We start from the raw sequence: 13,392 nt of genomic DNA on the forward strand, positions 1-13,392 counted from the left end.
TATATATTTGACATGTAAAGGCTAAGACGCACTGGTACTGAGGGCGCACGGGTGCTGGTGGCCGGCTCTCACGCGAGTGCGTCCTGTGACGTCACCACGCTCCACATTCATGTGTATATTTCTTTTATTTCCAAGGAAAAGGACTCGTCCGATGAAGACTCTAACTGCCTTAAATATCTATTCGCTGATTTCCTTGGTAATTAAACAATAATTAATAGTTGAAATGATTGCATCAAACCGTAGGTGATCTCTGTGTTGTCGATGTCCTGAGATAATGTTCAGTGCTAATGGTACGAGCTGAGTAGTCGGTATAGATGGCACCACTCGCTTGTAGCTTCACCAGGTAGCCGTCAGCTCGGCACGAGTATCGCTCACCCCGCGCCTTCCCCAGGGAGTTAGTAGCGCGCCTGTCCGCGCGAGCCCGCCCAGCGCCAGCCGCCGCAGCAGCGCGTAGGTATGCCTCACACACGACACTGCCACTGACACTCTACCTGGCACAGAGATCACGTTCTAACATCCGCGACATAACAGAGAGGGTCTTCAGTGTTCTGTGTTCTCTAACCGACGGTGGGGGCGTCGCGCCCGCGGTGTGATGACAAAGCTATACACGGCTCGCATGCTACTTACAACGGCGGGAAGCTTCTGGTGGGGCCGCAGCTCGGACTGCATATAGGTTGTGTGATTGACGCTTGCGGGCGCGCGGGCGAGGGAGCGGGCCGCGACGAGCGTGTATGTGTTGTAGATGAACGGGCCGGGCGGCGGGGCGGCGGGGCGGCGGGGCGGCGGGCGGGCGCGGGCGGGGGGGCGGCCCGGCGGCGCGTGCGGCGCTCGCGGTCGCAAGGTACCCGCAAACTGCACAAGTGCCTGTCCACGGCGTCCGACGTGTACGCCGCGCCCCGCCCGCAGCACTCGCTGCTGACAACGCGCCAGTATTGCAGTTTTGGTAGTACAGTCACCTTGTACCGAGTCCACTCGGCTAAGTCTCCTTCCGTTCTGAGGCAGTCGCAGTTTCTTCCTTTTAGTTTTTATATTGAGTTGGTTACATTTCTGTTCCTCGTTTGGGAGTGGTCGCTTGAGCCGGCGCGAGCAGTATGCGCTGTGGCTGGCCTCGCTCAGCACGCTTTGTCTGTGCGCTGTGACGGAATGGCATCGTGTTCGGCGTCAAGCGCGCTCGCGATCTGTTGCAATGCTCACAGTTATCTCTCTGTTATATTTTGTTTTATGTAACTTTTATGATTTGGTTCTCGCACTCACTGATATACTTCTTTCCATTACTGAATACTTGAACATGTTGACTTGCTGCGAGTTCGAAGGTTACCCAATCGATTTTAGAATATATCTAGCATTAATAATACCTAGTTTGATAGAATGATGTGACCTTTGACCTCGTTAAGTGTTGTACTAATGAAGTTGGCTGGTAATAGCCTAAGTCTTACTTGCATATATCATAGTGCTACACAGTAAAGTGGCGTTGCTAACTGGACAACATTAGCTGAACTTCGAGCCTGTGTCTCGTAGATATTGGAACTTTACATTTTGTTCGGCCCCTTACTTGTTTGATAATGAGCTTGTTTAACTGTTGAGTTACTTCCATATTTATTTATTTGAAAAATTTCCAATTTCAGATCGGAATCATTTAATAGGTAACCATTGGATTATTCCTCACTTATTTTAAGTTGTTATTTGGTTATCTAGTTGTTACATATCCGAGTAGTGTTATCCTTGGTTGTCATTCCGAGCCTCGTGTCGATGGTCCCCCTGTGTGTGCGGCTCGCGGCGGCCGCGCGGAGCGCCCGCACGGAGCGTCCGCGCGGCCGCAGCGAGCGCGCTTGTAACATTGTGGTTTGTTTGTCGGCACAGAACCAACTGTTCCGCAGACTCTCGCATCTATGGAGTACTTACACATTATGCAACCCAATGGTATCAGAAAACATTTGCATCGTTTCGTTTTTCTTTTGTTACTTTGTATGGTGTCCGTTTATTTCCGCTTGTGTGCGTGTGCGCACGTAGCTGTCCCTAGTGCGACGTGGCTGTGACTGTCTTGTTCCGCACACTACTGTCTGCGCACTTGTACCGACTCTCTGACTGGCATGACTCATTCTTGTACAACTAAAAGGTGACTTACTACTCAAAACTATTTTATAATCTTTCACTGTTACTGTTAAGACCTACGATACCTACCTACTATATATGTATATCTATATGTTATATGTGCATAATATAAGCGAGGCTTTCCATATAGTATGCGACACGATCTGTCCTGTATGTAGTCCGCGCGGGTACTCCGCATCACGTTCGTTTGATTTGCCTTCGCGCGCGAGCTGCCCGGTGGAGCCTCTACTCTTACTCTCTTCTTTGTTCACTTCTGAAGCTGTTGAGTACATGAATGTTATTTCTTTTTCTAGCCCGACCACAAAGCAAAAAGTTTATATGGCTCGTTTTTGGCTGCCTCTATATTCGGCTGTCATTATGTCTATGTATGCTTACGGTATTATCTTACTAGCAGTGCAGTAGTTGCATGCGCACGCCTGCCCCGCACGCCGGCCGCACGTGGCCGCACGTGGGCCGCTCGTGGCCGCACGCCGCACGGACGTTAGCGCCGACCTGGCGATCACCTCATCCCATGTCACATGGCACGCGTTGTGTTGCAGTTAGTTGTGTTCCGTAGCGTCGCTTGTCATCCGCTGTCCGTTAGAGCTGTGTGTCGATGTGCTCCTTAACGTTAGCTCTGCGCTACTCGAGTGCGACGGCGCTGACCAGCCATGTCCGGTCAGAACTGTCCCCGTCGAACTAACAACTGTATCTAACATGACTACTACTGTAGACTCCACATAACGTTGTGTAAATAAGCTGAGATTGGCATGCGATCACCTCTTTACCCTTACCGCATGTTTCTCTTGTTTCCTAACTAGTTAACATAGCAATAATGCACGGGTGTGGCCCCACAATGATGATGTCAGCTAATTTCACAACAGCACGTACACACCGAGCCGCTGAGCTCGCAGTAGATGCACAGACTATGCACACTAGTGCACTGTACGCTGCTGGAGACGAACACATCACCTACTGTTATTCTCTAACTCTATATAGAACTACTGAGAGAAGCTACGAGCGTGTTTGCAGAAGCTCCAATACGGTAGTTTCCAACGAGTCAAATTCATTACTTTTATTTAACTGTCAAAAACTGTCACTTTCTTTGCAATATGTATGTAAGCGCAACTTATGACGTCACAGATTTTTCACATCAAACTGGATTCTTATTTAGCTTATATTATCAATAAAAAAATTTAATCAATTATTCCATCAAAACGATAAATGGAAGTGACATTATTTTTAGATGTTTCACTAAATGAATATGACAACGTAATTTATTTTTGACCTAGTCATCCACCCAATTGCTATATCATAGAAATAAAGTAAACAATTTAGACTTCGTTCGCGTTATCGTATGACGGCAGCTTTGTAATAGCGTGAGACGTAGCTACTTCCACATAAGCTTCTGCGCGACGCTCATGGCTTGTCCGAGTGCACGTAGCGCCTCGTGCGGGCGCCGCCGCCGCCGGCAGCGCGCCCGGCGGCGGCGGCGGCAGTAACGTGTGTGTGTATGTTGTACCGGCCGGGTAGACAAGCTGGACAGCTCGTTCTCGCGCTCGCGCTCCAGCTCCATGTCCAGCCTGGAGAACATCTCGCAGGAGGGCATCCAGTGCCTCGCCTTCGCTGATAGCTACACTAAAAAGTCTGGTAAGTTGATACTAATCATTTTGTTGTTTTAGCATGTCACAACCTGCTTACACTATAAACTTTCTGTCCTCCTCAACCCAGTTACCCGGGCAACCTTGGTAACACTTAGTAAGACTATTTGCCAAAGATGTACAAATAATAGCCGCAATTGATGTACCTTTTGAAACACGGTGGAAGTCGATACGTCGTAGAGCTAGGGATAATACTTATCTAGAAGTTGGAGTTAGATGACATGTATGTGTAATGTTGCAGACCCCACGGCGCTGATGCCGACGCTGTGGATCGGCACGACGCTGGGCTCGGTGCTGACGATGACCATCACGCTGCCCGAGCCCGAGCTGCGCCACACGCAGCCCGTGCTCGTCGCCACCAGCGGTACGCGGCACACCTCACCTGCCTTTACAACAGAGACGGACTTTACGTCTTGCCATTTACTATTATTTATTTTTATTTATTTATTTAATCTTTTAAATTCAGGCAACAATGGTCCATAGATATATATGATATACCTTAAAAACAAACATACTATTATCACTGTCATACTTGCTCGTAATGTAAGTTGGCTTTTTGTCCAATCTATACTGTATATACATGACGTGTGTTGTTATGATTCCAGGAGGGCCGTTGTTTAGGTTAAAGGGTTCAATCCTGACAATGTCGTTTCTGGACTGCAATGGTGCTTTAATTCCTTACTCCTACGAGAGTTGGAGAGACGATACTAAAGATGTAAGTTTACACAAATTCAGATCACTAGTTTACTATTTATTCATTTAATTAATAAATATTAATTAATTTAAGAAATTTTGTTATAAACTTTAAAAAGAAAATTATAAACTTTACATTTAATCTTATAGTATGGGAATCTATGGAGAAAAAAATATGACAGAATGCATTACAAAATGATAACTATCATCCACGTTGGTACCACTGTGCGTCCTTATGTAGACGAGCGTTGTGTGTCAGGCGAAGGACCGGCGCGAGCGCACGCCCACGAAGCAGAGCTCGTCGGGCAGCGCCAGCCGCATGAGCCCCACGCCGCCGGCGACCGACAGTTCGTGGTGGTGGCCTCCGAGAAGCAGGCGCGCGTCGTGGCGCTGCCCAGCCAGAACTGCGTCTACCGCCAGCAGATCGTCGACACGGACTTCGTCGTCAAGGCCGAGACGGTCAGCTTGAAAGGTACGATACACCCCACCAACAGCGACCGCTGTCACTGCTAGCCAGAATAGAGAGCGAGTGGTCTGATTGCAGACAGCGTGTGCCTGGTGAACTACCTGTCGACGGGGCACCTGGTGGCCTACAGCCTGCCGTCGCTGCGGCCGCTGGTGGACGTGGACTTCCTGCCGCTGACGGAGCTCGGGTGAGGCCGCTGCGCGGGCCGGCCCGCGGGCCTGCGCCGGCGCACTCGCCACACACTCATCACTATTAGACGATTTCTCTGCACCAAACGAAGGCACTAAATGATAAACGGCTTTTATAATAGTACCCTTTGTCATTAGCTTCGCAGTTTTATCATGTTGAATGCTACTTTGGGCTACCGGAGATTTGTCATTTTTACGGTTATCGTATCGCATTCATTTATTTGGTCATCAGAAATTTTAGTTGTACCGATCATTCGCTATTTTATCATTTGGGAGCCTAACGACAGACTTCCTGTACAGTACAATCGATGTTAGAAACGTACTTGTGTGGCAAAGGCCGGGCCCCCGGGCCGCCGGGCCTCGGGCCCCCGGGCCGGCGGCGCGGCCTGCGCCAGGAAGCCACGGTGTCATCTACTGGGGCCGTGCCGAGCACTCAGCTACTAGACGTATAGTCGCTGTTTCTCATCACGAAGTAGACAAAATTTTGCAAATCTGCGGAGCACCACTGTGCTTACGATATTTGGCACTCTTTCTATTTTTCAATTTATAAAAGTAAGCGATCGGACATCGGCCCGAACACGACACACTTGTTTACAATGCGCGTCATACCGACCCTTATATACCTATAAGAACACCGAACCACTTTCTAACAATTCAACTGTTTATTTTGGTGCTGCAAATGTATATTATGGATGTAAATACACACCGGTACCCGACACTGAACGGAAACACCCGACCGACACGGAATGCACCGAGCCCGCCCCGCGCTAGCTCCGACCATGTTACGATAGTGTGTACCGCCCTGCATCTAACATCTGTCTAACTCTCCACCCTTAGTACAGTAATACTAACTAACTGGCGCGGGTCTCGCCTTTGTCTCGCCGAGCAGCGGACAAAGCCGGGGCTCGCGCCCGAGCGAGTCGCCGCGCTCACTGCTGTCTGTGTTCCTGGTAGCTTCCAGACACAGTCCAAACAGAGGGGTATCGTAGACCCAATGCTGTCCATATGGGGCCAGCAGCTCATTGTTAACGAGGACACCGACCAGTAAGTCGCCGTCCATGCAGATGACATGCGTTAGCCACGTACCGTCACTTGTCATGTGGAGTCGCTCACTCCGGCCTCTGTTGCGTACCTAGACATGTTCATGTACCGTTGACAGTTGCTTCGTACCCCTCATCCCCCCGCGCCCATAGACCGCCCCCCGCCCCCGCCCTCGCCTGTACTGTATCATCGACTTCCACTCGGCCACGGGCAAATCATTGTACGTTTTATTGTCACTAACGTTATTAAATTACGTGAACAAAATTATTGTAACTCCAAGCGATTTAATATTCTTTCGAGGTTGACAGGGTCCGACATACAAGGTTTGAGGCTTAGAGCCTAACCCACGTAAGAATTATTTAAAAAAAACATTTCGTGTTAAGCACCATTTTATAGAACAATCTGCAGTTGACTTCCTCTTTTGTGAGATGTTGATCAGAAACAAAACAATGGGTTCATTAAAGTCTTGAAGTACCTACGTTATAATAATTTCCAAATTGCTGAATGTGGGCAAAATTTTTCAAAATTGATCGAGTGCCTCTAGGGCGAGATGAAGCATCCCCCTGAGGTACCTAGACAGCGAATGATTTGCCCTGGGACCCGCCTGCACGTGAGCTTCCCTGCACACACACACCCACACTGCGCGTACAGTGACACGCACTCTCACATACCGACTGTCTCTGTGCGATCTGTCCTACTTCCTCGCTGGGCTGCTACTCTGCTCTCTCTTGTTCTTCCCAGTTCTATAAGCTTGCAGCATGTCTGCTTCTGAATGTTTTTCTCACTTAATGTTATTCCTGTTTATATTATTCTTAGTCGCGGTAGTAATCGTTAGTTACGCTTATATGTTAGACTAACATTTGTCCAATAGACTCCACCGGACTGCGAGGATGCTTCAGGTGAGACGTTTCAATTGATAGAACAACTGTTTTCCCACTTTCTCTCAACTTGTTCTCGGTCTATGAGCCTCCTTTCTTTCTTCTTGGACTATGAACAATATTGACGCAACAAGTGAACACTAGCGCATGCTCGGAGGCGTCCCCACTAACCTTGTCGCGCGTGACATTGCAGGATAGCGAAGACGTTCTGCTTCAGCAACAGGGGCCACGGCCTGTACCTCGCGTCACCCACTGAGATACAGAAGTTCACTATCGATGCAGAGTTCTGGTGAGTAGGAGCGCGTGCATGACTCGTCCGCTCGCGCCGCGCGTGGCTGACTGACGCTGACCTGTGTCCCTACAGCCAACAGCTGAACGAGATGATCGGCGAGCTGTTCCTGCCGCGCGACATGCCGGAGCCGCCCAGGAGAGCTTCTTCCGGGGCTGTTCGGCGGCGGCGCCAGGCCCCGACAGGGAGGAATTATGTGAGTCTTCTGCATACATGTTTTTTAACATTTGCACCGAAAATCTATTGAGCCGCTTTAAGATTTTCAGAATCTTTGAGTTTCTAATTAACGATTAAAATAAATATTATCAAAATATGTATAAATGGCCAATAAATGTAAAATTGCCTTAAATGAATGGTGTGTTGCAGTCGGCGAGAGCAGCGGCAAGCCGCTGCGCACGGTGGCCAGCGGCAGCGCGGCGCAGCTGGAGCAGCTGGGCGGGCGGGCGGGCGGCGGCGGCCGACGTGGCGGGCGCACCAGCTGGTGGTGGAGCGCGGCGACAAGCTGTCGCAGCTCGAGGACCGCACCGAGCGCATGCACAACCAGGCCGCCGAGTTCTCCTCCTCGGCGCACCAGCTCATGCTCAAGTACAAGGACAAGAAGTGGTACCAGCTGTGAGCCGCCGCGTCGCCGTGCCCAGGGACGCTACCTTTACTCTTACCTTCGGCTTATGAAGGCGGGACGTTCCAAACGTGTAATAGGAATTTCTATGAACGCACCAAAACGATCTGTTCCCAGGATGTATCTCGTGTGCTCTGTCGTTCGGCGGAGTCCGCGAGGGTACCGGGTGTCGTTGACGAATGCCACAGAGTGCTTTATTCTATACTTGTAGCGTGACGACTGCGCCGGTCGGCCGGCAGTCGGCCAGCAGTCGGCATGCAGTCGGCGGTGCAGCTCGGCAGCGCTCCGCCCGCCCGCTAGAGCTTAGCTACACGTAGATGTCTTATGAACCTTACCTTAGACTCTAATAGGCGTGACTCTCATTCAATGAACGCACAAAGATCGATAATTTCGAGCATCGTCGATTTCGGTCAGTAGTGTCCCGCTTCGTACGATCACACGCTGAATCGTTCAATTATTTGTGTGCCTAAGTCGCGGCGCCTTCTGCCCCTCTCACCCCTTCACCCTCACTCCCCGCACTCGGCGCCGCTCTCTCCGCATTCGTTCACGCGATGTGATAATGTATATAAATCGATATCATGATTTACTAAAACTCTTTATACAAATAATGGCGAAGCGTCGGACTTCGATGATATGTACTATGTCCTAGTCTTCTGTTAGTGTTAGGTTTCAGTGGTCGCAGCTCCCCGTCGCCGCACGACTCAAAAGCTTCCTAATGTTGAGCACCGGTGCAGCGACGGTCGTGCGACAGTCGTGCGTCAGTCGTGCGACAGTCGTGCGGCAGTCGTGCGGCAGTCGTGCGGCGGAAGTGCCTGCAGCTGTAGGCTGCATTTATGTTATATATTATTAAGTTACTGTTCTGTAACACTACACATTATTTTCAATGTTGCTATTAATTAATACATGATGTAGATGTACATTTTATAGATACAAAATGAACTCTAATCTAATATGTAAGGATAGTCGACGATGTTGATCTGTATAAAGTATTAAGTAAATAATATAAAGAAAAATAATATATTATAAAGATTGAAAATTTAAGCATTGGATGACAATAATTTTTGTTACTTCTCACTGGAGATTTCTTTGACACTTGACGTGTAGTTTAGTTTCTCTTCCGCACACGTCCGGCTCGCGTCGCCGTCGTCCCGTCCGGCGCCAGCGGACGCTCCGGACATTCGCCTCAGTTGGTGTTGCCACCGTTTGTATATTGACACATTGATAGCAATACTAAATGCGGGTTGCCAGCCTAAAGTAAACCAGACCAATGGGTGTTGTGTCGGTGTTGCTAGCTAAAAAAAAAAATAAAATAAAGCGATAACTATTGTATAAAATAATGGATAAAGCTCCTTTGTATATCGCTGGTATTATATAAGTGAGTGGCGAGACTCGCCCGCGGTCCCTTTGTACTTATAGATAAGTTAACTATAGCAGTTCTGTACTACAACTTGCTCTATTAGACATTTGTGGAATTGGGAAGAAATATTTGCATATTGGTATGGTTCCTCAGTTTTGCAAATTGACGTGCAGTAGGTGGCGTCCCTCGCCACGCGTCGCGTAACTAGGGTGTAAGGCAATAACTCGCGGCAATGACACTCGCGCCAAGACCATTACTGATACAATAGAGATGCTAGTTCAGTTTCATTGTATTATTAGTTAGCGAGTATACTTGAGCCGTGTACGATATCGATGCCAAACTTTGTACTGTTCATGCTGTGTTATACATAATACATGTTATATTAATATCTGTAACTCAAATTTTAGTCTTTCTACTTAGTTTATCGTTTATGTGACGCAGTACACGTCGACGATTGCTAATTCGAACTAGTGTCAAGTTTTGTCTTGAACAAACAAATATTCATAGTCTTTAACAAATGCTGTTCTCCGAAAATATCACTGTTTTTAACCAAATTATTTTTTTAAGTAGCAAGTTTTATTGAGGAATATTTTCGGAACAAAGTTTACCCAATTTTATCGCTCTATCAGTAGCAATGAGTGAGGTGTGCACGTGCCTGACCGGTGCACCACACGTGCGCAACCGGTGCGCCACGTGTGCACGTGCGCGACCGGTGCGCCACACTCGACCGGCATATCAGTGGAATATATCAGCCCGTGACCGACGCGGGGATTCTTCCTGTAGAACAATATTATAGTTTTGAGACGCTACAAAGTACATTTTCTAATGCCCTTTAATGTAAAGTAGATTTTTCATTTTAACTTCAATAAGAAGTAAGTCTACCGTAAGGTTTTCAACTAAGTATTATTTCACAGCATCGCTACACTCTGTGCATAGCATATAGCATACATGATAATGTATAGAGCTGTCGTTAGCCGACTATTTCCAAGTATAAATAGTTCGCTTAGAGATTACTTTTATCAGAGTTGAGATTGAAACGGAGTTTCGTTGTTGATACAGATGAATTAGTTTAACGTGTCCAGCCGAGCGGCTGGCTCTAGTCCTGATCGTGACCACGTCACACGTACCTCATGCTCCGTGCAATATTCTATATAACTACGATGTTATGTACATTGACAAGTTAAGTTTTCTCAATTCTATTAATTGTTAATTATAGTTGAAGTACGCCACGTTGCATGTACCTAGACGCACGTGATGTTCGGCGTCACGTCAGCTGCGTAAGCGCACCACAGTTCCATTACACGCTGACGGTTCATTTGGAAATTATGGGACTAAATTATAAATATAAGTATTTGTAAATAAATAATTTAAAAAAAAAACAAAAATCTTGTGGCAAATTATTACTTGTTATGTAACGAAGTGTAGGATTCATTTCAATATTATTTTGTATGATTAGACGAGTGTCTTTTTCTAATCGTTCAGAAACGAGGGTTATAAAGAACTATAATAACTATACATATTGTATATAAAGGATGCTGTTGAATTATATTGATTATTTAGTTTCGTAGATGATTATTATAGTCATTATATATAAATAAATTATGAAAATATGAAAATAAAACTATATCAAAGTATAGGCTCGTTTTATTTATCTGCCTCCTAACAGCAATGGTGTCACAGGGATGTGAAATAGGTACTCAGTGAAACAACAAATATTGAGCAACTTTTTTAATAAAACTTTAACTATGATATAAATACAATAGAATACATACGAGCATTTATTATGTCGTCTCGCGCGCCGGGCGTGACGTCACAGCCGCCCGGAAGGCACAGTTCTCGTTAGTCGCTCACAGCTCACCGACACTATGTACACGACAGATACGTGTGCGTTCGCGCAGCGGAATGTTGTTGAATTTAAAGATTTTAATTATGCAGATAATTAGTGTAAGACGTCCTATAATTGTGCATGGTAAATAAAAATTTGTGTATGCAGCCATTGTGGAGAAATTCACCAAAAACAAATTCCGCTGGGCGAACGTTGGCGAACGTTGTCCTGGCGGAACTTTTTTTAATCCATAAACTTTACAAGAAAAGAGATGTGTCCGAAAATTAGTGTGTATTTGTGTATAATTGATTATGTATGAATGAAATCAGTGCATGCATAAACTTCGGAGAAATTCAAGTTTCCGCTACGCGAACGTTTGGCCATTAGCTAGTTTTCATATAAAGCGCTTACATAGAGAGCTGTAGATTTTACATACGTTGTTTTGAATTTGTTTATATTTGTTTAAAAACAGATTTAGAAAAGTCGTAGGGTTTAAAAGATAAAATATAAACGTAAAATACACTTATTAGGTCTTAGTTCTTAAAGTATGCAGTTTGGGGTCTAGATTTTCACGTTTACACAAACCTTGTAAGTGTTCCAACATGTTGCCAAGTATCAATGATGTTCCGTTAGTAATTAAAAAGTTATAGGATATTTTACCATGAACAGATCACTGTTTACAAAGCAGTCGAATATCACGACGTTCTAAAGGAATTGCATGGTAAAATGTATGCCAATAATTAGTTTAATCATTCAACTATTCACTTGCAAAATTTCATGTCATTAAATTCAGTAATTAAAGAAAGACAATTATAATACTGACGGAGCATCGAAACCCTACATAATCCGACCAAGTTCGGATAGCTACAAAAAAGCGGCCCTGCCATATGTCTAAGCAACGTTCTTAACTTGGAAGGTTAGTATATTTATTAATATGGTACAGTTGCGTACACAAGCGTTAGGAAAACATAAAACAATTGCATTTCTTGAATGAAAAATATTTTTTTAATAATAATGCCACTATCTACGACATTTTAGTTAAAATACGTAACGTTTATTAACGTTATTTTTAATCACGTAGTCAAGTAATTTATGTAAGTAATAATAATAAAAATATTTTTGTACACGGATATTTAAATAGAGAAGTACTTGTTAATTGAAAATTTATTTTTATCGTAGATAGTGGCATTATTATTAAAAAAAAATTCAATCAAGAAATACAATTGTTTTATTTTTTCCTAACGCTTGTGTACGCAACTGTACCATTTTAATAAATACTAACCTACCAAGTTAAGAACGTTGCTTAGACATATGGCAGGGCCGCTTTTTTGTAGCTATCCGAACTTGGTCGGATTATGTAGGGTTTCGATGCTCCGTCAGTATTATAATTGTCTTTCTTTAATTACTGAATTTAATGACATGAAATTTTGCAAGTGAATAGTTGAATGATTAAACTAATTATTGGCATACATTTTACCATGCAATTCCTTTAGAACGTCGTGATATTCGACTGCTTTGTAAACAGTGATCTGTTCATGGTAAAATATCCTATAACTTTTTAATTACTAACGGAACATCATTGATACTTGGCAACATGTTGGAGACACTTACAAGGTTTGTGTAAACGTGAAAATCTAGACCCCAAACTGCATACTTTAAGAACTAAGACCTAATAAGTGTATTTTACGTTTATATTTTTATCTTTAAACCCTACGACTTTTTCTAAATCTGTTTTTAAACAAATATAAACAAATTCAAAACAACGTATGTAAAATCTACAGCTCTCTATGTAAGCGCTTTATATGAAAACTAGCTAATGGCCAAACGTTCGCGTAGCGGAAACTTGAATTTCTCCGAAGTTTATGCATGCACTGATTTCATTCATACATAATCAATTATACACAAATACACACTAATTTTCGGACACATCTCTTTTCTTGTAAAGTCTATGGATTAAAAAAAGTTCCGCCAGGACAACGTTCGCCAACGTTCGCCCAGCGGAATCTGTTTTTGGTGAATTTCTCCACAATGGCTGCATACACAAATTTTTATTTATCATACACAATTATAGGACGTCTTACACTAATTATCTGCATAATTAAAATCTTTAAATTCAACAACATTCCGCTGCGCGAACGCACACGACAGATACTGACAAGTAATCACAAGTTGCAGTCATATTTTGAGGTAATTCGATTTGAAGTCTATTATAATTTGAATTTGTGCCCGGAAGTGGCGATGCGCGGGTAATCATTATCACATTGTCGCGAGTGTAGCAACCGTG

At 44.9% G+C, this 13,392-nt stretch overlaps 1 protein-coding gene across 1 annotated transcript in view; it reads left to right on the plus strand.

Annotated features, from left to right (window-relative positions):
• LOC110372784 (syntaxin-binding protein 5) overlaps positions 1-8,657 on the plus strand; it is a 199,404-nt gene extending 190,747 nt beyond the window's left edge. The window contains 12 exon segments of the mRNA XM_049847691.2: positions 3,616-3,741; positions 3,994-4,116; positions 4,358-4,467; positions 4,705-4,777; positions 4,780-4,917; positions 4,990-5,098; positions 6,054-6,143; positions 7,212-7,307; positions 7,383-7,441; positions 7,444-7,503; positions 7,674-7,769; positions 7,772-8,657. Of these exon segments, the coding sequence (XP_049703648.2) occupies positions 3,616-3,741; positions 3,994-4,116; positions 4,358-4,467; positions 4,705-4,777; positions 4,780-4,917; positions 4,990-5,098; positions 6,054-6,143; positions 7,212-7,307; positions 7,383-7,441; positions 7,444-7,503; positions 7,674-7,769; positions 7,772-7,923 (1,232 nt within the window). The 3' untranslated portion in view covers positions 7,924-8,657.
• The last annotated feature ends 4,735 nt before the right edge of the window (positions 8,658-13,392 follow it).

This window comes from Helicoverpa armigera, chromosome 7, assembly GCF_030705265.1.
Source record: "Helicoverpa armigera isolate CAAS_96S chromosome 7, ASM3070526v1, whole genome shotgun sequence".
In the NCBI taxonomy this organism is placed as follows: Eukaryota; Metazoa; Arthropoda; class Insecta; order Lepidoptera; family Noctuidae; genus Helicoverpa; species Helicoverpa armigera.